Source organism: Amblyomma mixtum, chromosome 8, assembly GCF_055824585.1.
Source record: "Amblyomma mixtum isolate Tamu chromosome 8, ASM5582458v1, whole genome shotgun sequence".
NCBI lineage: Eukaryota > Metazoa > Arthropoda > Arachnida > Ixodida > Ixodidae > Amblyomma > Amblyomma mixtum.
In genome coordinates this window covers 78513562-78540045 of record NC_143019.1, presented here as the reverse complement: position 1 = coordinate 78540045, position 26484 = coordinate 78513562, and the positions used below count along the sequence as shown (strand labels likewise).

The 26484-nt window shown below is 45.4% G+C and overlaps 1 protein-coding gene across 1 annotated transcript; it reads right to left on the bottom strand.

Annotated features, from left to right (window-relative positions):
• Positions 1-15675: 15675 nt before the first annotated feature.
• Positions 15676-26484, bottom strand: LOC149333118 (kunitz-type serine protease inhibitor bitisilin-3-like). Its single transcript, XM_089558562.1, has 5 exons — positions 26035-26484; positions 23191-23364; positions 21077-21250; positions 17317-17376; positions 15676-15961 (listed from the first exon to the last, which is right to left on the bottom strand). Exons 1-5 carry the CDS (start codon positions 26078-26080, stop codon positions 15759-15761), a joined length of 657 nt encoding a protein of 218 aa, XP_089414688.1. The 5' UTR covers positions 26081-26484; the 3' UTR covers positions 15676-15758.

Below are 26484 nucleotides of genomic sequence, written 5' to 3'. Positions count from 1 at the left end.
TGGTTCATGCATGTACCTTATTTCGCTTGTTAGGCCACATCTGTATTATCGCCAATGTGGTCCTTATTCAATTTGTGCAATTCATTATCACTGTGGTTGGCCATACCTTCTCCATCCAGTACGCCGTCGTCCGTGCTTTCATTGATTACGTCTGCATGATGAAAATACAAAGGTAAACTCAGCGGTGCACTTGTTGAACGCGGGCCACTCTTAAATTTATCCTTTTTCTTACACATCTACCGTAATATTCCCAAAAAGCACCCCCCACCCTCGCCCCCTTTCCAGAATCCAATGCTCATTTCACATTTCTGCGCCGTTCCGGGAAAGCGCCCCTCAACCTTTCCGCTTCACGCCTTTATCATGCACACTGACCTGCCACATGCAGCCAAAGAATCCAATCCAATCCAGTCTTGTTTTGCAGCCCGATCAGCCAGTCACCACACGCCATTTGTTTCGTTTTGGCGATGTCAGGTGCGCGATGCATTCCCACACAGTGAGAATGAAAACCGAGGTCATCCAGTGGTAACGAGAACTAAGGGAAAACGTGCACCAGGCGTCTCAACACTTAAACTTTGCCTTGAAACGGACAGGGCAATGGACAAGAATTTTGACAGTTTGCTACAGCGAAACAGCCAGAAAGACAAACTTCGATGAAAGCTAAGTAACGGCGCACCGGTGTTCTGTGAATGCGTGGGCGACGCGCCGTTCTTTGAGCGCGAAAGAAACGCAGCCAACAGTCGGTTTCTTTCTGAAGAGGCAGCACCAAATATTGGGTCTAATAAAGTGAAGGCTTACAGAGATCGACATAATTTTAAATCCAAGTGCACTCCGCTTTTTTATTTATGGCGGAAAAATTTTCTCGTCCCCATTCGAAGCCGTTTCGGGATAGGCAGGCACCCCCCCCCCCCCTCTTTTCCGGTAATTTCGACTTGCGTGAGGGAGGTTGTGCAAAGAAAGGCAGAAAGATCGTCCGCAACTACAAATATCTACGTTGCAAACTGCATTCCTGTAGACGGAGGGGAAAAGAGAGAAGGTGTGATGGGCGACTTTGTGGGATGTAAGAGAGGTACGACTGTATTGAAGGCTATTTCTCGTCTCTGACCTCTATTAGGCGAACAGAAGAAATAATGTGTTGGTTCATCCTAGCACATCCAAAGGGAGCTCTTAGATGCTGGTAGGCTTGCTCAGAATTGCTACCTGCCGTGCTGTGTCTGAATTTTGTTGTTATTGTAGCCGTTTTTCAGTCCAGATGCATCGGTCAAATCACTTTGGTAGCCGCGGCAGTAGCCGAAGAACTTGAGGCTATTCTACTGAATTTCTGCATTTCTGCAACTTGCAGTGCCTTTGGAACGCCTTTGTATTTCTTCAAGGTCGCTTGCTGCAAACAACTGCTGCAAAGCAAGCCGAAGTGTCTCACAAGCGCACATGCAAGCCATCTGATAGCTGCGTGCAGCTGTACCTGGATTTCCATATGCCCTTTGACCGAACTTTTTCCGATGGTGTGCCGTGCTCTAGCATCAATTTGGCAGCCGCGGCAGCGACGGAAGGACGTGCTCTAATCTACTGAATTTCTGAAACTTCGCAGTTCCCAAGGAACGCTCTTGTATTTCTTCTAATTCGCCAGCTGCAAACAACTGCTGCAAAGAAAGCCGAAGTGTCCCCCAAGCGCGCATACAAGCCATCTGATAGCTGGGTGCAGCTGTACCTTAATTTACCGCCACCACCTCCTCCTTACCAGACGCCCTTTCACCGAAGGTTTTTCTGGTTGGGTACCGAGCTTCTCGGGTCACTTTGGCAGCGGCAGCAGCGACGGAAGGACGTTCGCCAATGAACTGAATTGCTGAACTTTGCATGTTGGTCAGAAATTTTTTTTCTTTTGCCGTTTATGCCCTGCATCCCGCAGCTTTCGCTGCCCCGCTGCTGCCACTACTTTTGAAGTGTTGTGAAGTTCTGATACGCTGCATAAAAAGTGCCACCTAATAATGAAAAAATTGTTTTCCTTGCCATGGCGCTCGGCCGGCCACTGGGTTCTTGAGTTCTACCGAATGTGATAATGACTCCCTTCTAGGGAAACCCTCAGGAGTGACTGCGGCCTCCTTCAGAACGAAGGAAAAAGTGCTTCAAGCAACATGGAAATGTCCCACATGCTTAGCCGCAAGGGTCAGAGGAAGTAGTGGCCAAAAGTTGAGCACCGACTCAAACATCTTAGTAGCTCTCGCCAGCATCAGTGCGAAGATCGAGACCTTGGACCCGCTGGCTGAAAAGGTTGATGGAATTGCATCCTCTATTAATATGATGTCTTCAAAGAATGATGAAGTCCCGGATTCACTGAAACGGCATGATGAAGATAAAAAAATTTATTGATGGGTGGACATGCTAGAAGAAAAAGGCCACACCGAAGAGGTGGCATAGCTCCGCGAGGAATTAAACGAGCTAGAGCGGAGAAATAGGCTCCTCAAACCACCTGAGATTCATGGTCTTCCCCAGAAAGACAACGAAGACCTGCTGAGTGGTGTTAATGAAATTGCCCCGAATAAAGGTCCCTGACCCTACCCCATAATCAGTTGGGGCACTGCACCGGCTATCCGCAAAACAAGGCAAACACCTGGAGTAATCGTTCGTTTCCCCCGGTAGAAAGACCGAAATTTTTGCCTTTCACACAATAACGCAACGAAAACCGAAAAATATTCTGTATTTATCACAAGAAATCTCACAAAAGGAGGCAGAGAAATGTTGTTGAAGACGAAACATTCGGTCAAATTGTACAATTAAAAGTTTGTCTGGCTTCACAATGGCAACATTTTCCTCTGCAAAGGAGAAGGTCTTTCCGCACATTTCGTACGGAGTGTAATTGATCTGGCCGAGCTTGTGTCTTTCGTGCATTCACAAAATGTGCTTTTTCCACCTCTTATGCGTTATGTTTGAGCAGTTTAGAACCAACTGACTTGTGTTCGCTGATCAAAGGAAGACTTGCGTCATCCTTTACTTTCTTGCACCTGAATACGCAGTCAGCTCGAAATACGGCTTATGAATTTAGTGCCCTTCTAAAAAAATTTCACCTTGATTTCACAGTCCTCATAATGACGGAAACGTGGTACAATGACACCAGTGATGTTATGCATCTTAGTGATTATAACCAACTAATTTTCAACCATGACTGTAAACGCGGTGATGGTGTTTGTTTATATCTGAAGTGCGGCAATGGCTACGAAATTATGAATGAGTTATCAGTGTTCACCGATAGTTATAAAGCTGTTTTTATAAAGAGTGGTAATTTTGTGTTGTCTGTCATATATAGGCCACCTGACGGTGACCTAAATCAGTTCTTTGATTATTTAGACATGATTTTTCCCTCTATATATCAGTGCAACTACTCACTGGTTCTTGGTGTCGACATGAACATCAATAGTTTCTCTTTTACTGCGAAATGAAGAGTTCTTAATGGTCCTTGAATCGCATTCCTTTTACAACGTTGTAAACACCCCCACACATTTTACTACAAATAGGGCAATGGCGATTGACCTAGTCATCACTAATCATCCTGATGGTAATTTACGAAAAGGTACTGTAGCAGACGAAATTAGTTACCATTTACCAATATTTGTAGTGGTCGATTTAAAAATTATACCCGCGAAAAACTGCATGCCAAAATTTATATTCAAACTCTTACAGAAAATACACTTGAGCTCTTTCGAAATGAAATAGCTATCACAAACTGGGATGACTTCCTGCGTTGTTCTTCACCCAATGAGGCTTATGACCACATTATTTCCCTTTTACCTTCAAAGTACAAAAACCATTTTCTATACGAAGTTGTAAAGAAACCGAAGTGTGCACGAAAGCCCTTGATGAAAGCCCTTGATGACAAATAAATTACTAAAAATGAGGGACAAAGACAAGATTGTGTCTACATTTTCTTAAGAGTCATAACCCTGTAGTTCTGAAGGATATTAGGAAATACCGAAGCCTAATAAATAAATGTTTGAAAAATGCAAAGCGCGAATATTATGCACATCTATTCGACGGAATTTTGGATTACAAACAAGCTTGGAAGATGCTTAGTTCAGTTCTGCCTTCGAGGCAGCAGACAAGAATTTCGGAAGTAGAACTAGATGGCCTACAGTAGACTGGAAAACCTCTTGCAGGAGAATTCAATGATTGTTTTCAGTAATTATTTGAGAGCCCTTATAACTTAAAACATTACGCATTTTTAACTCCTACGTATGAGCGCGAAGTCATCAATTTGTTTTCTGTTTTGAAGCGGCGGAAATGCGAGGGCATAGACGAAATAACACTGCAGCCGGTTACCTTTCTAATTGATTTTATTGACCCACAGCTAACTCATATTACAACCTATTTTCTATACCGCTCTATTTCCTGACCAACTAAAGGACGCTAAGTGACAGTAGTGTGCAAAAGCAGCGAAAAGGCAACATGGAAATTATAGGCCGATTTCAATGTTTGCCATTTTTTCAAAACCTCTTGAAAAAATAATCTTTATAAGACTTGCTGGTTTCTTTGATGCTAACTCTGTTCTTGTATATTCGCAACATGGCTTCCGGACAGGTCATTCAACTCAGACAGCTCTACTTCATCAAAACGAATTAATATTTGATGATAATGAAGCAAGACAACTGACTCTAGGACGCTTTCAGGATTTTTTACGCATTTCATAGAATTAATCACAGTACCTTACTCGCGAAATTCTCTTGCTACTATGTTACGATGTTCGTGGTATTTCTTCTAGTCTAGTAAAAAGCTATGTGACAAATCGACAGGAAGAAATAGTGTTTGGGAATGAAATGTCCTCACTACAGAAAAATATGCATGGCGTACCTGAGGTGAGTATTCTGGGCCCATTGTTTTTCAGTGCTTACATTAATGACCTTGTATCTCAAGATAACACCATAAATTATGTTATATAAGCCGAAGACACAAGTACATTCTTTACAGGAAGCAACGGAAATGACCTTGTCAAAATGGCAACATATTTTCGTCAAAATAAGTAGACGGTCGAGCACGAATAGTCTAAAAACAAACAGTTCCAAATCAAAACCGGTTCTCTCTCAAGCTAAACAAACAAATGTTCGCTTTAATCTACTGAGGTGCAATAGTACTAAAAGAAAATTTTGTTCGTCGGTAAAAACTCTCGGTGTAATTTTTCATGAAAATATGTCGTAGGATTTCCACGCAATCATTATAAAACTAAACTTTGTAAAGCGTTAGGTATATCAAGAAAAGTTCAGCACTTTTTATTTGTCCCCCGAAAGCTAATTCTCTATAACGCACTGCAGTATTGTGACGTGCCTTGGGCTAATGGCACCAATATATCAGTCAGTAGATTGGTTATTAACAGTAGAACGCAATTTGTGCACTTTCAAATTCTCCATACAATGCGCACACATCTGACCTTTTCCGTAAATACAAGGTCGTTACACTCTCTACCCTGTATGAGCATCAGCTGTTGGCTTCTCTGAGATACGAAATCCCTAAAAACAGAACAACACTTCGGTTTGTTCTGTTCTCTTTCCAGTAGTGATCACGAACATTGGCACGTTCCACGACCACGTACAAACTACGGTCTTCAGATGCTCCAAAGAGCCTGTAAACAAATTTAGGCTAACGGGAGGGCAACTGCGTGTTTTAAAGAAGAAAAATGTATTTCAGAATATTAATTGAATTTTACTGAGTTATCTGACTGTAATTCAACAATTATACTCTTCACTGATTTTTTCTTGCACTTGTCATAGTATGTACATTTTTGCTAAGATGAAATGGTTTGGTTTGGTTTATTGGAGTTTAACGTCCCAATGCAACTCAGGCTATGAGAGACGCCGTAGTGAAGGGCTCCGGAAATTTCGACCACCTGGGGTTCTCTAAGGTGCACTGACGTCGCACAGTTTGCCTCTAGAATTTTGCCTTCATCGAAATTCAGCCGCCGCGACCGGGATCGAACCCTTGTCTTTCGGGGCAGCAGCCGAGCGCCGTAACCACTGAGCCACCGCGGCGGGGCTGCTAAGATGAAATGATTACTATTTGTTGTTCTTCTCACTCTATGTGTACAGACCTGTCAAAACTGTTGGGCCTGCTGCCATTTTGTGCAAGTAAACGGCGCCAGTCAAGCTGCTGTTGGTGTAGCTTTTTTCCCGTCACTTTCGCTACACCTCATACATACATGCCGTGTACTTGTTTTAGTAAATAAACTAAACTGAAACTGAATAGGAACGTGCTAGAAGGCTCATCAAGAACTGATTAATAATACTCTAAAAATTTATACCTTTTTTTCTAGTGAGAAACGCAGACAGACTAATCCGAAGTGTTTTCAGCAGTGTCAAACTGAATCTACATTGTTTGATATTGTCCAAGACGACTCATGCGCCTCCTGTAGAAAATTATTTGCTACCTTGAAACCGAGCGCGCCGATAGCGGGGACGATTCTTTCCTAGACAGATACCCAGAACCATTGCTGCTATCCTCGCCGCCAACTTATTGAGTTGTTTCTGGGTGCAAGCGAACCGAGTGATCAGTGTATTTTCGAGGCCTTTCTACTCCTTCTTTATTGGCCGACTACCGTCACCATTGGCCGACTACCATCCACCACAGAGATGGAGGCAAGAAGAGAGTAACCATGGAACGTGGAGAGATGATGAGAGGAATAAGCAACCAGAGGGTGGGCGCCTTGGAAAAGAAGGCTGTAGCAAGAGCATAGAATGTGTAACTGGAAGATGGTTACCTTTGAAGGTAACGAGCATGAGGGATTGCACAACTGAAAGGTTGTTATAAGAGGAACCATGAGATGTTGGTTACTGTGGAAGAAGCAGAATATGGTGAGAGGGTAGGAATGCCCTAACGGAGGATGGTTACCGCAGGAACCATATGAAGGGTGATTACCGTGGGTGGAGGCACAACATGGTGAGGGCGGAGACATGTGCCAGGTTCTGTCTGCGGCAGTGGCTGCGAAATGTCGCTTGACGAGAAGCTAAGTGACGGTAGCGCCAAGTGCCCGGAGGGCCTGAGTGGAGAACCGTGCTTGTCGAAGCGCAATTATGTGTGGAGGACTGGAAAGTGTGCTCTATAATTATAAATGACGAATCTCGATCACAAAATATTTATTTCAACCTCTCATAGCCTATAGGCGTGGCTTCCGGATATTCAACATCAATTTCCACAGTATGAAATCAAAATATTTCGACGCCTGCGATGAATCTCGCGTTGCGGAGCTGTACTGATCCTGCGAGTGTTTTTTTTTTATGCGTAGCATATTGCAATCACTCAGTTCAGCCCTTGGGCGCGGCCGGGCAGCCACCAAACCACGTGACGTGACGTCACGACAGCCGGAGGAAAAACCGTAGGTAAAGATGATGGCGATTCTTGGTGAGAATTTCAAACACAGTAAAAGAAAACAAAAACAAAAAAGAAACAAAAAAAAGAACGGCTGAGCATGGTGGCGGTTGCCACCGGCCCGTTTCAAAGGGGGCGCTCCTATCCATCCATCCATACGTCACGGAGGAAAAGCTGCTGAGAAAATCGAGTGCCGCCAAGCAATACCTCGCGCAATAAGCAACGCATTCTTGGCTTAACCAAGCTAAGCCTGGGCATCTTTTTTTTTTTTCTTTTTAACCTATTTTATCTAAAGACCATAATACTGTCGTTTCGAAAATCTGCTCTAACTTATTTTCATGCGAAAACTCTGGCGACCGCAAGAGCAACCTTCAGAAGTAAACTCCAGTCGGCCTAGGAAAAACGTCAGAGATCCCTGCGGTAAGCCTCATTCGAGGAATGCGAAAGAACAGACGCCTCCTCGCCCCTCGTTGCCACTCTTTGTCCCTATGCGGCGAACCTGTTTTCTTGTTGTTGTCTCTCCTCACGCCACTGCTGACGTCCCGGTGGTCAGATCAGGCGTGCATGCGCAATAGCCACCTCTATGGCAACCCTCGTGGCGCGGCGAGGCACAGAGGTGACACGGCGGGCGCGCTCCTTCACCGCCCGGTGACGTCACCTCAACGTCACGCTATGACATCTTGACGTTATGTCATCCGCATTAACGTGTCCATGAGCGGACTACACACGGCCCTCAAGAAAATGGAGGGCCTGCAATTCAGCATGTACGCGGGCGATGTCAACCTCTGCGAAAGCCTTTGACAAGGTCCCTCACCGACGACTATTGCTAAAACTTTCGCAGCTCAACCTATACGCTAATATTTTAAAATGGATTGAAGAATTTTTAACTAATCGTTCGCAGTCTGTCTAAGTCCGTCCCAGTAACATCTGGTGTCCCACAAGGATCTGTCCTTGGTCCCCTTCTATTCTTAATATATATTAACGACTTGCCCATGCATGTTTCCTGCAACATTAGAATGTTCGCCGATGATTGTGTCATTTACCGTACCATTAACAATCGTGATGATCAACACACCCTTCAGGCAGATCTTAACAGTGTATTAAACTGGTGTAATAATTGGTTGATGTCCCTTAATCGTACTAAATGCAAACTCATGTCTTTTTCTCGTCGTCGTAACACTTATCGCTTTTATTACTGTGTTCCTAATACACCGATTGAGCTACCAGAATCGTATAAATATCTGGTAATCACCGTCTCTCCTACTCTCTCATGGCGCACTCATATTAGTAACATCAATTCAGCATCAAATAAAACACTAGGTTTCCTCAAGCGTCACCTCCGTCTTGCCCCACCTGAGGTGAAGCTGCTCGCGTAAAATCATTGGTAAGACCAATATTAGAATATGCATCTGCCATCTGGAACCCACATCAAGTATATCTAATCAATGCACTGGAATCTGTTCAAAATTGTGCCGTCCGGTTCATTCATTCCTCATACTCGTACGACACCAGTGTTTCAACTTTGAAAGTGAAATCCGGATTGCCACTCCTTTCATTTCGTCGCCGCATCGCTAGCCTTGCTCTTTTTCACAAGTTTTTTTATGCGAAGCATACTACTTTAGCTACCACTTCAGCCCTTCACCGTGGTTATGCGCCTCTAAATCACGTGATACATGACGTCACACCACGTGACACGATGACGTCACGACAGTAGAGAAACGGGGGCCCACCGCGCGCCGTCGCTGTGGTTGTGCGCCTCCAAATCACGTGATACATGACGTCACACCACGTGACACGATGACATCACGACAGTGGAGAAACGGGGGCCCACCTCGCGCCGTCGCTGTGGTTGTGCGCCTCCAAATCACGTGACACGATGATGCCACACCACGTGACACGATGGCGACACGGCAGTGGAGAAACGGGGGCCCACCTCGCGCCGTCGCTGTGGTTGTGCGCCTCCAAATCACGTGATACATGACGTCACACCACGTGACACGATGACGTCACGACAGTGGAGAAACGGGGGCCCACCTCGCGCCGTCGCTGTGGTTGTGCGCCTCCAAATTACGCGACACGATGATGCTCCGCATTCTCCAGGCTTAACCAAGTTAAGCTTCAGCCATTTTTTTTTTATTCTTCCCTGAATCAAGCACCGTACGTCACAGCCGCAGCACGCATATCTCACCGCACCAGTCACCCACTGCGAGTTGCACGCCCACCATCGCACACTACTACTTTTTCTGTACCGCACTTTTCTCGAACAGCTTGAGACTGGAACGGCCTTCCCTATGACATCGTCGTCATCGCTTCGCCATCTGTTTTTCAAGCGCCTGTAGCAGATCATCTTCAATGTTAATCATTGCTGTTTTTCCACATTTTCAAGCGCATTCCCACCCCTTATGCAACACCCCCAGAAAAGGGGGCCTTTAAGGAATAAAACTGAACTGAACTGAACTGAACTGAACCTCTGGATCAAACAGGGAAGCGACGCGAGCATAAAATAGCGCTCGCAGGAGACAGCGGACACGGTAGTGGCCTATGTCACAAATACGGGCCTCTCGTGCTCACAGCAAAAATCGGAACTTCTCATCTATAATCCCGAATCCCTCGGGAGAAACCAACACTCCAAATTCGACATCAAAGTGGAAGGTAAAGCCGTTACTAAAGTTGAAGAAATCGGAATCCTGGGATTCTTTACACAGGAAAACGGATACAACAACGGCGTACTGCAAAAACTAGACGCCTGCGCGTCGCAAGTCCTAGGCATCTTTTTGAGAATCTCCCCCGAGGATAGAGGCCTTAAAGAGAAAAGTCTATTAATAATCATACAGGCTTATGTCTTTAGTCGAGCGTGTATGCGACACCCTTACTATAACTAAGAGCGGACGAAAAGAAGAAAATGGACTCCCTTAGGCGAAGATATATCAGAAAACCTCTAGGACTCCGGATGTACACCTCTACTGAAAAACGCCTCGTCAGGGGGGTGCACAATAGCTGGGAAGAATACACAGAGGCAGTTCCCATGGTACAGCTAGAGAGGCTTAGCAGTACCATCACGGGCAGAGCTATCCTGCAGATGATGGGCCTGCAGACCAACCGTGGGCTGCACCAGAAAACTGACATCCACCCTAAATGCAGGGAGAAAATAGCGATACCGCCCCTCTCGAGAAACATGCATCCGGAGAAAAATAACGAAAGGAGGAATAAGAGAGCCGAGGCGCTTACAAAGCGCTTTGAAAAAATGAAGCCCGAAGTGGAAGCCTACATGGACGCGGCTAGTGGGAAGTCATGCACAGCGGTTGCCTCAGTAGTCAACGGACTAGGCGCCCTCACGTCGGCAGCCACTATTCGAGCCGCAACATAGAGACGGCTGAAGAAGTTGTCATAGCGTTTGCTTGCGTTGGAACGAAAGAAAAATTCGTAGTCAGCGATAGAAAAACTGCCATCTGGAATTTCATGAAAGGCAGAGTCTCTGCGGAAGCGGTGAGGATCCTGGACGGCAGGGAGCTGACCCACAAAGTCAGCTTAATATGGACCCTGGCGCACGCGTCGGTTCTAGTCAACGAAGCGGCACACGAGTTAGCCCGAGTTCTCTACTTCCGGGTAACCGTGGAACCGCCGGACTGCAGGAACCTGGACGAGCGCACGCAAACCTATTCCGAAATCACTGAGAACTAGAGACTAAACAGAAAACCGGTGCCACCACCGGATAATAAGCTAAGTAACAGAGAAGCGACCGCATGGCGGCGCCTGCAAGCAGAAAATTTCGTCAACCCAGTATGTGCCTTTCACGTCCAACCAGGGGAACACGAAAACAATCTTTGTAAAACCTGCGGGGAGAGGCGCACCCTCGACCACATAACATGAGAATTCGCCGACTCTCCCGGAGTCGAAGAACATATTCATATTTGAGAAAGCTGGTAAGCCCTGCTGCGGAGCGAAAATCCCGCTCCGAAAAAACAAGCTATTCGCAGGCGCTGAGGCCTCGAAGAGACAACATCTCCCTGTTAGCCTTTGGTCGCGGAAGGCCCGGCCCCCGTCCTCCAGGTCTGTGGCCGGGGGTGGAGAGTAGTAAGGGGCCTCCATTTCCGGTGGAAATAAAAGTTGTCCTCATCATCATCCGCTCCATATTAACTGCGTTGATTCATCACGACCATGTTCCCAATTATAAGACTGAAATTATGGTGATAAGAACACTCAATGAACGTTAAATTGTTTTCGGTTGCGTAATTATCGATTGATTACGCGATCGATAATTCATTGATTGGACGATGATTGTGTTATCCGCACCCAATTACTGAATCGATATAAATGATCACTGATCTCTAATTAGATGCTTAATCCTATTCACGACTTTTGCCTTTTGATTAATTATTGATTAAATTTCGATTAACTTCAATAAGGAGAACGTGAGATGGGGCCACCCACCTAGGCAGAAGGATCAAAAGCTCCGATTTGGACGGGGAGAAACTCAACTCAGTAATCCCGGCGTTAGTCGCCACCGCGCCAACGCCTGCCTGGAGAGTGGCCTCCATATCGCCAAGATTGCCGGTGCTCACCCAGATGGTGATGCCATTGGCGTAAAAAGCATGAGATAGAGCTAGAATAGTGCGCAGAGCACGTGACAGCAGGAAGATGGTTGTATTGAAAAGAAGCGGGGACAAGACAGAACCTTCGATGGTATCTTTGTTGCCAAGAGAGAAAGAAGAAGAAAGTGCGCCATATGAGACTTTAGCTTTGCGGTGGGCGAGGAAAGCGGTGATGTAAGCATGGACACGGGGTCCGACAAGGAAGGAGGAGAGTGCGTCCAGAATGTCAGTGCGATGTACATTGTCGAATGTTTTGCTAAGGTCCAGTGCCAGCGCGTTTGTGGAGGGAGGAGTGTAGGACATCCTCGGAAAGCTGGAGCATGACATCCTGGGTGGAACTGGGACGAAAGCCGAACGTGGAGCCCGGATACATATTGTCGTCATTCAGACAAATCTGCTGGTGGACCAGGATGACGTGTTCAAACAGCTTTGTGAGACAGGGGTTGAGAGAGATGGGGCGGATGTGTTCTAAGGCAATAGGTTTTCCGGGTTTGGGGATGAAAGAGACATGGGTCCAAGAGAAGCGAAGAGTGCCAGCCTACCAATCTGTATTGATAAGATTAGTAAGGGTTTCGAGGGAGGTGGTATCTATGTTTCGGAGTGCTTTGTTAGTGATGCGGTCAGCCACCGGGGCCGAGGCGGTGCGGAGCTTCAGTAGCGCCACAAGAACCTCGCCCATGGAGATGTCCGCATCAAGATCGGGGTTGGGGCAGCCGGAGTAGGTGGGAAGAGCAGTCGGGCGGTTGGTGCAGAGGTAGCTGTTCGTGAGAGCCGCCAGGAAGTCAGTATCGGAGGGTGGGGAGGAGTCAAGGGGCTGGGAAATATCCTTGCACTGGATGGCTTTGATGTGCGTAGGGTCTAGCAGCACCGTGAGAAGCGACCAGGTGTCGCGGAGGCTCATGTTGCCGGGCATGCGATCGCAGGTCTGACCCCACTGTTGTCGGAGAACAGAGGGAGAGAGAAGAGAGGCCAAACGCCTCCAAGAAGGAAGCTGTTTGGCGAATGAAGTCACGCTTGAGCGGGACGGCGTCGGAGTAGGCGGATCGGATCTGAGTAGGGGGCTACGGATGGGAGAGGAGGCACGCGATGACGCAGCCAAGGGTGCCGTGTTCATCGGCTCTTCAGCTGCTGCCGGCGGAGAAGGCAGTTGCAGAGATGCGGGAGCTGGTTTAGAACGAGGAGGAACGGGGGAGGACAGACGCGCTAGCGCGGCTGGCCTGCAGCTTACGCAAAAGCTCCTGAATTTGGAGCTGCTGGGCAGCTATAGCAGCCTCGAGGGCCGTGATTTTGAGGTGCGACGTGGGGGGTTGCGATTTCCAGCTTACCGGTAATGTGCTAAGCACGGTGCCCATGCGAGGCACGTCCAAGCTCCGCGTCCGGGTAGCGTCGACACAGTGTCAAGCTGCTCTGAACGGTGTCTCAGCGTGCGATTAGGCGCTCACAAGAAGGCCACTGCTAACACCGCACCCACTAACCTATGCACGTGCTGGCCATCCCGCAGGTACGATGGTGTTAACTATTGTGAGAAATTGTTAGGTGGTTTAGCATTGCTAAGCACGAAATGTTGAGCGAAAGCAGGTGGACACCAACGCCACATGAAAGCTGCGTTCAAGTGTCCGCTTAGCCAGAGAACCAGTTTTGCGCCTTTTCTTACGTCAAAATCAACAGACTCTACAACGTTGTCAACGCCAACGCCTATGAACCCAGTGAACGGCGGAGGCCTACTTGTTTTGTTTCGTTTTTGAGGAAAAAATGGCGCAGTAACTGTCACCTTGGTGGACTCCTGAACCACGCCGTGAGGAAAGAAATAAAGGAGCCAGTGAAAGAAAAGCAAGAAAGGGGAAATTGAAAATTCAAAATTCAAAATGACGCAGTATCTGTCCAATATTTCGGTGGACACCTGAACCGCGTCTGAAGGGAAGGGATACAGGAGGGAATGAGAGACATGCGCAATTCGGGACAAAATTATTATTTGGCGGGAAACCGTTTACGAACTTAATTTCTTAATACAAATTAAGATTTCACTATAACAGTCAATATATCCAGATATCCCCAGGCTGCAGTCTTTGAATTTTTTTCTCTATTAACATTTTTCCTACCCTCAAAAGCACTGCCAACTGGTTTTCTATGGGAGTCTTCACGGTTCAATGCAATCGATGGAAACAATTTAAAAGCAAGATTTTGCTACATATCAGAAAAATGAACCATTACCTTCAATATTTGCGTATTTGCGTAAAAGTAGCTGACAAATTTCTAATTTTTAAATTTCTTTCCGAAATTTCTGGACATGATATATGTCACGTGGCTGCCACACCTCCACCGCTCCTCCACTTGGTCAAATTGCGGCACCGGTGACCTTGCCTTGAATGGCCAGTAAAGCTTTCGCTTCAATATTTCGACATGTGTCCCAGCGAACAACGCGCAATTCTTTTTACAGAAACATTCATGGTCATGACGCACAGCATTTCTTAACGTGGCCTTAGAACGACGACTATAAAACACTTCGTTTCGTTGTTACAAATATCCATCGGTAAATCACCATTGCCTGTGCCTCATTTTGTGTTTTTTTCATAGTGTTCTAACGTCCCAAAGCGACGCAGACTATGAGAGACGTCGTACTGAATGGCTCCGGAAGTTTCCACCACCTGGGGTTCTCTTATAACTTCATTACTTTTGTAACTTTGATGCCAAAATTCCAAGAATCTACTAACACATGCGTAGATTCGCAGCGAAACTACGACGACTGCTCAAGTGTGCAGCAAAGGAAACGTCAGGCGCGGTGCAGAACAACAACCATGAGCTTTGCCATTTAGGAAGCCTTTCCATTCCTTCATAAGGAAGCGGCACCGGCGGTCAGTTCAGCGGCATGTCAGTGCACGTTAAAGAACCCCAGGTGGTCGAAATTTCCGGAGCCCTCCACTACGGCGTCTCTCGTAGCGTAAGTCGCTTTGGGAAGTTAAACACCATAAACCAAACCATAAACCAAACCTCCATGAGGAAGATGGCTCCAGCATTTCGCGCGTATTCTCTATAGATTCATGAATGAAAGGCTCTTTTTTCTCTCCAGCAGTACACGTAAGCGTACAGCACACCTATTATTAAACGTATACTTTTCTTTGAGCTTTATTGTGGAATATCCATCGAGCTAACAGTTTGGTTTCTGCTGAATGCGACGACCATTTGCGTTTTCAAACAGACTTCAAGACACCAAATATACATATTTCTTGCTGTAATCTTTTGTGCCCTTTCTCTATCACTCTTACCTATTGTTGTGCTATGTTGTACCAAAAACTAAAAAGTGGTTTTCCAGTACCAAAAATGAGAGAAAAATTGAGCACAGCGTGAGAGAGGGAAGCCTTTATTAAGCACAGAGGAAGATCGATGGTTCAAAAGCATGCAGAGCCTTAAATTAGTCGTTACTTAACTTCGTCTGGAATATTTTTTTCCCTCCTTCGAGCGCCAGAATGACAAATACGATGCTTACAAATACACCAGTGGAATTTTTCCATTTGCGCGACTTCATGAACAAAGTTTTATTTGCTTTCAAGAATACGAAGTACCAATAAGAAGCCAAATAATTCCTCCACCAACGGCACCCGTGGTACACAATAGAGACGTCCAAGCACTGTAGGAGTGTTTGATGGTAGAACGTAACCTGTACTGCAGCTAACCTATACAAGAAAGCCGTGGTCGGTAGCCATCGCAAAATTTATCTAGCACTCCCGCCTAGCGATCGTTTAACCTCTCTAGAGCTTGTATTTCTGTTTAGCTTTTTTACGCTCCGCGTCTACACGATGACGCCAGCAATTGGCTGATGACGTCTCCTTAGGCGCGAGGAATGAGACCTATGATCTTCTTGCACTTCTTGTCGCAGTCCGCGAAGGTACGGAAGTTGTTGGCGTTCCCTCCGCATCCTCCGTAGACGAACTCCTCGCAGGACTTCGTCAGTGTGTTATAGAAGAAGCGTTTCATGTGGGCATCGCACGGTCCGGCGTCCGCAGGGTACGTGCAGTCTTCAGGCGTAGCCACTGCAGAAAAATACTGTGTGCTTAGCTCAAGGCATGCTAATAAACAAAGGAAGCGGCAGAAAGGCGATTCTATTCGATAAGTTATTCTGAGGACGCAGTGCTCAAAATGAGAAATTCTAGGCTACACATCAGGATGCACACGTAAATTCGCCTAACGAAAACCACTCACTGTCAAAATCGCTATGCGGCTAATTGACCTCGTTTTACCTACGTACGCAAGATGCTGTTTATAAAGACTGTCTTCGTGACGAACGTTGTCATTGAGAGCCTCCGATCTAGTACAGCCCTCCTGAAGGCAGCTAAGCACGCAAAATATTAATCATCTGCTACTCTATATTAGTCGCCACTGATAAAGCACGGAACCGCCTCCCTGACCGAGACAACCAACCGAAGTGTTCCCTCTGCATTTCGTTCGCGCACACTGTAGCCTTATCAGATGACTGAACCATACATTGTCCTGTCTATATTGTTCATGTCATAAGTATCGTCTTTTATGCGCCTAAAATAAGACCGTCGTTACTGTGGAAAACAGTTCTCCCTCTTCAGGCTGTCACTGCGTGGTGCATCCGACGACATCTGTTCGCAAAACGGCCCGCGATAGCGCTCGCAGCCTACAATGTGCTTTAAAAATTATTTGCTTCCCTTTGTGACGGTGGTTTACTTTTCTGGTAAGACTGCTATATCCTTGCTGCTGAGTCTATTTAAAAACTTATTTTACTTGGCTTTTAGCGTTTATTTTACAAATTCTCAATTAAATTTACACAGTCGCAGTGGAAAAGGTTTGCAAGTATTTGTTCACTTTCACAATAATATTTATTTTATTTAATTATCTTTCTTAGTAGCCACTGTAGCTGTAAAGGAACGGTTCCATAGAATCGCACAGTCCCCTACAAATTTTGCCATGAGTGTAACATAACCTTGGTCACAATACAATCCGAAATTTAACCAAGCTTTGCAGCTGGAACTCTAGGTGGTCGCTACCCAGACTTGATGTTTCTCTAGTTCCACTACCACATTTTCATATCGTCACATCTGTTAGCTGAAATCGTACAGTTATCCAAACAGTGATAACAAAAAGAATTCTCTAGCTTTTTCACCACAGGTTTAAGTTGGCTGCCCATCAGATCTTTTGTGTGAAACCATTGCCGAAAAGCTTTCATATTAGTCTGAGACCTTCACTGCGTACTACATACAGAGCAAGCTCACCAAAATTCCTGCTGACATCAATGACTTCGTTTAGTGTGCACTGATCACGGACGTGCTTTTTTAGTTTTTGGTCAAAATCACGCGACCACAGAAATATAAGCCAGCAGAGTGCAATTCTCTCCAAGGGTACAATTTGCAAGCGTACTTACGCGGCCAGAGAGGAAGGTCAAAGGCCTGAGTGGCATCAGAAGATTTCAATTCCAGAGGCACTGCGAGAAACAAGTCCCAAGTGGGGCACTCTGTCACTCGTCCAATACTCTTTAGTAAGATATTAGTTCCTATGAAAATTGAATAAAAGAGCCGATACTTAGCAAAGAGATGCTAAAATTAAATCTATGTTTACACCTGCGGTTCATCCTTGCAAAAGCTTTCTAAGAAAGAATAAAATTGGCAGTTTACTTCACGCGCAAGAATATAAATCATAATGTTAAATGGGAAATCTTTCAAGGGGTAGGCGAATTTCCGTTCATACTTCTGAACCAGACAGTGCAGCGTACACTTGTCGATAAGCGATTATGTTAACAAAATTGTGGGCAGTCGACGTTCCAAAGACGTTCCAAGACGTCGCCCCACTGGAAGTACCCCTGCTGTGTGTGTGCTGTCACAGGGAAGGCTAAGTATGCGAACACTGCTAGTTTGGGACGGGATGGAACGAGAAGTCTTCAAGCATCTTCACGCATTCAACCTGATACTAATACTGAATCATACCCTATGCGTATATCGCAGAACATTCTCAACACGCACTAAGCACTAAGCATTCTCAACATCCCGTTTTAGGCGGCATGACGTTTTGAGGCAAGAAGCTTCAGCGAGAAACATGGCACTGTAATCGACACACACATAAGGTAGGCATCGTCGCCACAGCCCACCAGCAGACTCTGTGTGCCATCAAATACAAGATGGTGGAATCGCTAAAAACAACCTGAATGCAGTAGTACTGTACTTAAATGCTTGTATACCGAATAAATGGTACTCTTGGCTTTCAAAACGCCTTTTACTGAATTTAGAAACAGGGTTAACTAAGCTGCTGAACCTTCAAGGACGTCACCAAAGTTAACAAATCTTGTAGTGCGCAAGCAAGGCCGTTCCCGGGAACATCCTACAATAACGAGAGTAAATCCAGGGAGTTATTGGCAACAGCGTATTGGGGTGTTTTTTGAAGATCATACTCTTGAAGCCAATCAATGAGCAAAAATGCAGGGTGCATTAAAAAAACGTGTTCCTTTTCTGTAGCTTGCGCAATTTCCCTAACTTCTAGAGGTAACAATGCGTACATACCGCCACAATAGTTCATATTCGTTTTACACTGTCATTTACACTTTGCCGCAGCAACAAAAAAAATCAAGCTCCTTATAGGCAAGCTGGCACTTCAGCGCTTTAACATTGTACTTTCGAGGCTTTTCATTAGTGTAGTATACACCTTTTTCAAGCATCCTGCTCTAAATGACCCGAGGTGCTGTCCTCCCCGTTATTATATTTAACTTTTTTGCAACACCTCCAGACATGACACAATTTCGTTAATTCTTATAGTTAAGCTTACCCCGCTTAACCCATTTCTTTCGACATCTCACTCATGTGCTTCTTAACGCGCTTGAACTTGCCTCAAAACTTTCCCTTGTCACCTTAAGTATACAGTTGCGCTACATGCATGCAGCGTTCTGGGAAACATTTTCAGAAATAAGTAGCAAGTGCGAGTCCAACATATTGGACATTTATTCAAACATGGCCTTTAGTTCAATGTTCACAGAAACACGAATAATGCGTACACTTTTCTGGAACAATGTTACCAGTGAGAAAACCGAGCTTTTGGTTCTCAGTACAGGAGAATAGTCCAACAATCAGCAAATGGAAACAGCCCTGCTCACTATGCATGCAAGCAACAGCGAAATCACTGCTTCTTTCACAGAGGGAAAACGTGTAGCCACAGCCTGGACTCCAGCCTCAGTTAGAGAAAAGTCCAATAAGAACCCAGCCGTAAGAAGTAACCTGCACAAAGCCTTATATGTGCGGAGAAAAGCTGCGCGCTTCGCAGAAGCTTAGAAGAAAAAGGAACGGTAATGTGAGTTGAAAACGAGATTTATGTGAATGAAAATGTGTATAGATGTAATGCACTCTAAGAAAGGCTGATCTTGTGGTTCGTGCTTCCGAGCCGCTGAAAAACTTAATCTCCTTGACAGAAACAGCTCGTCTTTACTCGCAAAGTTGACTTCAATATTTCGTGGCACGCAGAAGTTAATTAGTGACGCGAAAGCCTCCACAAACCGTGATAAACCGCCTTGCTACAACTGCCGTTCTAAAACGTGTAAAATGTACCAAACTATTGGCTCTTTGGAAACGCTGAAGAACCAAAAGCTCGGTTTTCTCACTGGTAACATTGTTCCAGAAAAGTGTACGCATTATTCGTGTTCCTGTGAACATTGAACTAAAGGCCATGTTTGAATAAATGTCCAATATGTTGGACTCGCACTTGCTACTTATTTCTGAAAATGTTTCCCAGAAGATGAATATGACCGCTTTCAAAATCCACCACCTGCGCACTGTGACTCCAGGGAGTACTTGAAGGTGATGTGACAATCTTTTAAAAGCATGGCATTGATCTTGACTACTGTCAGCCTGTCACTTCGTGCTGATTTATAAAACATCGCTATTGCGGTGATTCTTTGATGGCTTTCAATAGCGGCCCAGATTGTAAATTTAAAAAATGTGCTCTTTCGCGACGTGAATACTAAGTATAGGCATAAATGCAATACAAGACAGGTAGCACAGATTCTAGAGGTCATCAAAGATCGCAGTAGCCGCATTCGTGTGTTGTCCAGTAACTTTGGCTGCTAGACTGGTCTCCGCCTTCGGGCGGTTCTCTCGTTCTACACTGGCAGCACGCCCATCGCAGGTGCTTTCGTGGCTGCTTCGCAGTCCTGGCTGCTTTCGAACCTTGAGGGGTCGCCGCCATCCTCTACTCCTCATTAAACTCAACAGCGTGGCCGGCGTCTTTGACCGCTTTTGGCACTTAACATGCCAAAAGTGGCGTGCCAAGGCAGCGCGTTCACAATCTCTAGCTGTTTTCATTGCTTCACGCGTCGTTGCATTCGTCCACTCTTCTATGGTCATGATGCTTTAAGCCGCCTTTGCCGCTTTCTCACATTCGAGTGTGGCTACAGAAGGCTGCCACCAGGGACATAGCCGATCCTTTCCATATCTTAACTGAACCGATTACATTTCCGGAGCACGACGCAGAGCGACCATTTAGCTAAAACGTGCGCTTGGGCGAGTTGGTAATCCACGACTGTAGACAGCGCAAAAAAGACGGTCGCTCGTCCGTGTGCTCTCACCACATCCCCGACTTTTTCGCGCTGTCTAAAAACATCGAGCATTTATAACGAAGAACTAACCCATTAACGATGAGGACGACTACGATTTATAATAGTGGCTCGAAAACAAACATTCGGATTGTACGGCGAGGGCCAAGTGCTGTAAGGCATCGGGAAATCAGCTTCGCTGTTATCACCCGGTGATGGTTTGAATCCACCCCTGGGATCGAAGCTTTTCCTACTGAATACATCCAAATAAAAAATTTTGGGATGGTTCTGAAATGCTGGTGTTCATGATGATGATGCCGGATTTTTATGGCGCAAGGGCTTATTTGGTCGAGGAGCGCCACGGCACAAGGTTTTTTTCTTCTTCTACTCGAGGTGGAGTCAAAGACCCATTTTCCAACCATTCCACCTGAAATAAGCCGATCACCACGCAGGGAATTCTCGGCTTTGTGCTGGACCTCTGCCTAGCGGTGGTGCCCGGCCGATCTTCAACTTAATTTAGCAATGGTATGATTCAGCGCTTTTCGTGACCAAACAATTCATGGTGGAGTGTCTTTACAATTCCAACACAAGCACTAACCTGTATGAAACTTACCCGGGCATTTTTTCTTGCACTCTTCGATTGTCTGGAAGTTGTTTCCGTTGGAGTCACAACCGCCGTAAATGAACTGTTCGCAAGTCTTCAAGGTGCTGTTGTAGTAGTAACGAAAGATGTAGGCGTTGCAGGCGCCGCGGGAGCTTGGCAGGAGGCAGACAGGGTCAAGGGGCGCTGCGTATGAACAACGTTGAATGCAGCAATAAGGGTCGCAAGAACTTAGAAATTTTAAGTCCCTAATTAGTTCAGTTTCTTTCACAATACCTTTGCTAGCAAAACTTGTAAGACTTGCAAAACATTACCTTAGCAGTGTAAATTTCTATTTCGGAAGGAGAACAGAAAGGCTTTGATAAAAAGCAAAAATAAGAGTTTCAGTGCGAGAGCTCGTGATATTGCCCCCCTTAGGCTCTCTCAGTAGATACTTTTGTCCTTAACTGGTACGCAAGTAACCAACATTTCTTTTGTCTGAGACCAAACACCTGGGGCGCTGGTAGTTTGATCTCTGTATTGCCTTCCGCTATATACTAGGCGTTTCAAAGAAACCCGAAACTAATTTTTTTTTAATGGGGTTTTGGAGGGAAAGGGCAGGTTTTCCCGCCATAGTAGCACCTGTTGGCGTCGGGTGTCCAAAAACAGGCGAATCATGTTAACAGGTAATATGGTTAACTAAACTGTAATAGTTAGCCTAACTATTACTGATAGGCGCTTGAATGCAATGAGAGATTTGTAGCCGGCCTTTAATGTTAACTATATAAGCTATTAGAATGTTGGTAACGCGATTAACCCACCGCCGTGGATCAAAAAATTTGCGCTATTTCTAAAACTATTCAAAAACAGCGTGCTTAGGGGTGCAAAGTGACGCCCATCAAATAGTCACTCTTCGTTCCTCGGGTGCTCCATGCTGCCCGCCGCATCGCTGCTCCAGAGCTGGAGGCGCAGCGATGGTCACGTGGCACATCGTCACGGAGTATTACGATTTTATCGACGCTACTTTGCGCCACCAGGCATACCGTTTTAGAATGGCGCTATAAGTGGCCCCAATTTCCTGCCAATGGGGCCCCAATAGCCCCATTGCAGCGGCTGTCGCGGCTGCTTCGCAACCCTGGCTGCTTTTGAACCTTGAGGAGTCGCTGCCGTCCGCTACCTCTCATTAGTCTCAACAGCGTGGTAGGCGTCCTTGACCGCTTTTGACACTTTACGTGCCGCCACGTTCAACTGTTTATCATTTCTTGCGCAAGGCAGCGCGTTCACAGTCCCTAGCTGCTTTAATTGCTTCACGCGTCGTGGCTTTCGTCGACTGTTCTATGGTCATGATACTTTAAGCCTCCTCCGCCACTTTCTCACCTTCATGTGCGGTTACAAAAAGGTGCCGCTGGGGACATAGGCGATCCTTTACATTTCTTAACTCAACCGATTGCATTTCCGGAGCACGACGTAAAGCGAGCATTCAGCTAAAACGGACGCTTGGGCGAGTTGATAATACACAATTGTAGACAGTGCGAAAAAAAGACAGTCGCTCGTCCGTGTGTTCTTACCGCTTCCCCGTCTTTTTCGCGCTGTCTAAAATCATCCAGCATTTAAAACGAAGAAGTAACTCATTAAAGATAAGGACGACCACAATTTATAACAGTGGCTCGAGAAAAAACGTTCAGTGGCTGCGGTGAGGGTGGAGTGGTCTAAGGCGTCGGGAAATCAGCTTCGCTGTTATTACCCGATGATGGCTTGAATCCACCCCTGGGACTGAAGTTTCTTTCTACTGAATACAGCCGAATAAAAAATTTTGGAGTGGTTCGGAAATGCTGGGGTGCGTGATGATGACGGCCGATTTTTATGGCGCTAGGGCGTATTTAGGCGAAAAGCGCCATGGCACAAGATTTTTTTTCTTCAAATTGAGATGGGGTCAAAGACCCATTTCCCAAGCATTGCACCTGAAATAAGCCGAGCACCTAGCAGGGAATTCTCGGCTTCGTGCTGCACCTCTGGCTCGCGGTGGTGTCCGGCCGACCTTCACCTTAATTCAGCAACGGTGGGTTTCAGAGCTTTTCATGACTAAACGAATCAGGATCGAGTGTCCTTACAATTCCAACACAAGCACTAATTAGTTTCAAACTCACCTGGGCACTTTTTCTTGCACTCTTCGATTGTCTGGAAGTTGTTTCCGTTGGAGTCACAACCGCCGTAAATGAACTTTTCGCAAGTCTTCGAGTTCTTGTTGTAGTAGTAACGAATGAGGTAGGCCTTGCAGGGGCCGCTGGAGTTTGGCAGGAGGCAGACGGGGTCAAGGTGCACTGCGTATGAACAACGTTGAATGAAGCAATAAGGGTCGCAAGAACTTAGAAATCTTAATATTTTAATTAATTCTGTTTCTTTCACCAACCCAATACCTTTGCTAGCAAGACTTTTAAGACATGTAAAACAATACCTTAGCAGTGTGAATTTGTATTTGCGAAGGAGAACATAAAGGCTTTGATAAAAAGCAAAAGTAAGAGTTCCAGCGTGAGAGCTCGTGACATTGCCCCCCTTAGGCTCTCTCAGTGGATATTTTTGTCCTTAACGGGTACACAAGTAGCCAACATTTTTTTTCTCTGAGACCAAGCTTCCAACGCGCTATGTAGCTTGACCTCTGTATTGCCTTCCGCTATATACTAGGTGTTTCAGAGAAACCCCAACTAAATTTTTAAAGTGGGGTCTTGGAGGCAAAGGGCAGGTTTTCGCGCCATAATAAAACCTGTTGATGGCCATTGTCCAAACACAGGCGAATGATGTTAGCAAGTAAAATGGTTAAGCAAATTGTAATAGTTAATCGAACTATTACTAATAGGCGCTTGATTGCAATTAGCGATTTGTAGCCGGCCTATAGTGTTAGCCATATAAGCTATTAGAAATGTTGGTAACGCGATTAACCTACCCGCTGTGGATTAAAAAATTTGCTCTATTTCTAAAGCTATTGAAAACCAGTGTGCCTAGGTGCGCAAAGTAGCGTCCATTAAATAGTCACTCTCCGTGCTTAAGATTCTGCCTTCTCCCCGCCGCATCGCTGCACCCGAGCTGGAGGGGCAGCGATTGTCACGTGTCAAACCGTCACGGGGTATTACGATGTTATCGACGCTACTCTGCGCCATCAGGCACACTGTTTTCGAATGGCGCTATTAATGGCCCCAAATTGTTGGGCCACAGCGACGAGGGTAATCACCTCTTCGGAACTATAAAAACTGCTATAGTTGATACTAACACCCGGGTACTAATCTTTAGTTGCTGTTAGACACCTATCAATAATAGTTAAAAAGTTAACTATTAAAATTTAGTCTGTCACTTTACAAGTTGATTGGTCTGTTCTATGACGTCCACCAACACTGGTACTACTTAAGAAAAAACCAGCTAAAAAGACGGGGACAAAGGAGAGACGAGGCACACACAACGACTGGACTATCAACTGTGCTTAATTGAAAAACAGCCAGTCTCCCAGGAATCCTAACAGAGCATGCGCAGCTCAACGGCACCGCAAAACCAGCACAAAAGACCGCGATTCTCGTAAGATAGTCAAGATGCAGTGCCAACGTTGACACTGCAGCTTGACTATCTTACGAGCATCGCGGTCTTTTGTGCTGGGTTTGCGTTCCCGTTGAGCTGCGCATGCTCTGTTAGGTTTCCTGGGAGACTGGCTGTTTTTCAATTAAGCACAGCTGATAGTCCAGTCGTTGTGTGTGCCTCGTCTCTCCTTTGTCCCCGTCTTTTTGGCTGGTTTTTTCTTAAGTATGTACCAACCAACCCAGATTTCAACTCCACTGGTACTACTAAGCTGCAAAAATCTCAAAAACCTTTTTTTTTTTAAACTCGGGGAAATGATGGTGGCTTCTTTTCTTAACTCGTTGCTCTTGCTCTTTACATATAATAAATTATGTTCGTCGCGTTTCTTTTGGATGTTTAGTGAAGCAAGTCGTCGTAGTTAGCAAAACTTTTTGTAAGAGTAGCTAAAAGCCAGAACATAGAAATTGATCGCGTTTCAACCCACAGTACAATTGCGAACGTCATCACCGTGTCTTCACCACGGAAGGTAATTCTTTAACGAAATGGCCACTTAAGGAGACGCGCTGGTGACATGTCGATTTTTGTCGAAAAATTGGTATTTTGGTTTTGATGGCAACGATATGAGTGCCGAAATTGGACGCAAAATTAATCTTCGTGAAAAGTCGCTAAATGTCCAAAAAAGAGCCCAATTCAGCTACATTCAAGGTAACCACAAAATTACATAGCGACGATTCCCGCCACTGTAATGCTGCGCGAAGGCAAAGAAAGCCTCTTGTTAGAGGCGCATTCTGATGCAGTATTAAGCCAGAAAAAACTGATAAGTAACGTTTTTTTTGGCCCCAGAAGGTTCGTCGCCACTGCATTTTTAAATCTCTCCGGACAATTTTTTTATTTATCATTTCCATGCAGCCTCAGTGCTTCTTTACTCTCGTCGTATCACAATAATATTTGTTGTACGTATTGTCTGCTTTTTTCAGAATACACAAATTCTAAATTTATTGTATTTTAAAGAGGCGAAAAATAGTAATATTTGTTGTAACCATTGTAGTCTTGTTATAAAGGGACACTGTAAAGAGTACCAATTTTTTTCTCTTAACATACAAGTAATGGTAGCGAAAAAAATAGAGTATTGTTCAAAGTGTTCGTATTTATATACTGGCGACCAATAGTGCACAAAAACAACCCTATATTTACAATACGGGACTTACATATATTGAACCCGTAAGATGGGCGGTAACTGACACCATCTTTAAAAATAACTGGCAATCCTTTCTACACTAAAATTTTTATTCACCTGACACAAATATTAACAAAAAAACGTTTGTTCTCTCTTTAAAGAAAGTGTTATCTTAGGCGCAAGGCCCGAACATTTGCTCTCACACACATCTTGCATGCATTCACCACCGAGTTACCAAAATCACTTCGCTTACCAGGTTGCCTGAGGAGGTCGGTGTTGGCATGGAGGAGCTCCTTCATGGGAACTGCAGCAAAGTAGAAATGAAATTATTATGTTAACGAAAAAATGATGAAATAGAAGCTTGCTGTTCCAACTGAAATATCTTCCACCTCCTCATCTAAGACATATGGCAGCGAAATCCAAGGCTTCGAGCCACTCTTGGGAAAGCACTAAGGAGTCCCGTAATAAAATAAAAACTGGTATGGCGCAAGAAACGGGGACACAGAAGGCACACAAAACACAGGACTGAACCAACTCGCCCAAACTCATGAACCAACTCGCCCAAACTAGAGTTTTACTTGAGTCCCGTAAAAGCGCCATCGAGAAAAAGGCAACGAGAGTGAAAGTTGAATAGCCAAGTTTTCCCAGAAAACTATTCCGCCTTGTCGACGTTCCACGTTTCTCGCAATAAAAAATTAATAGT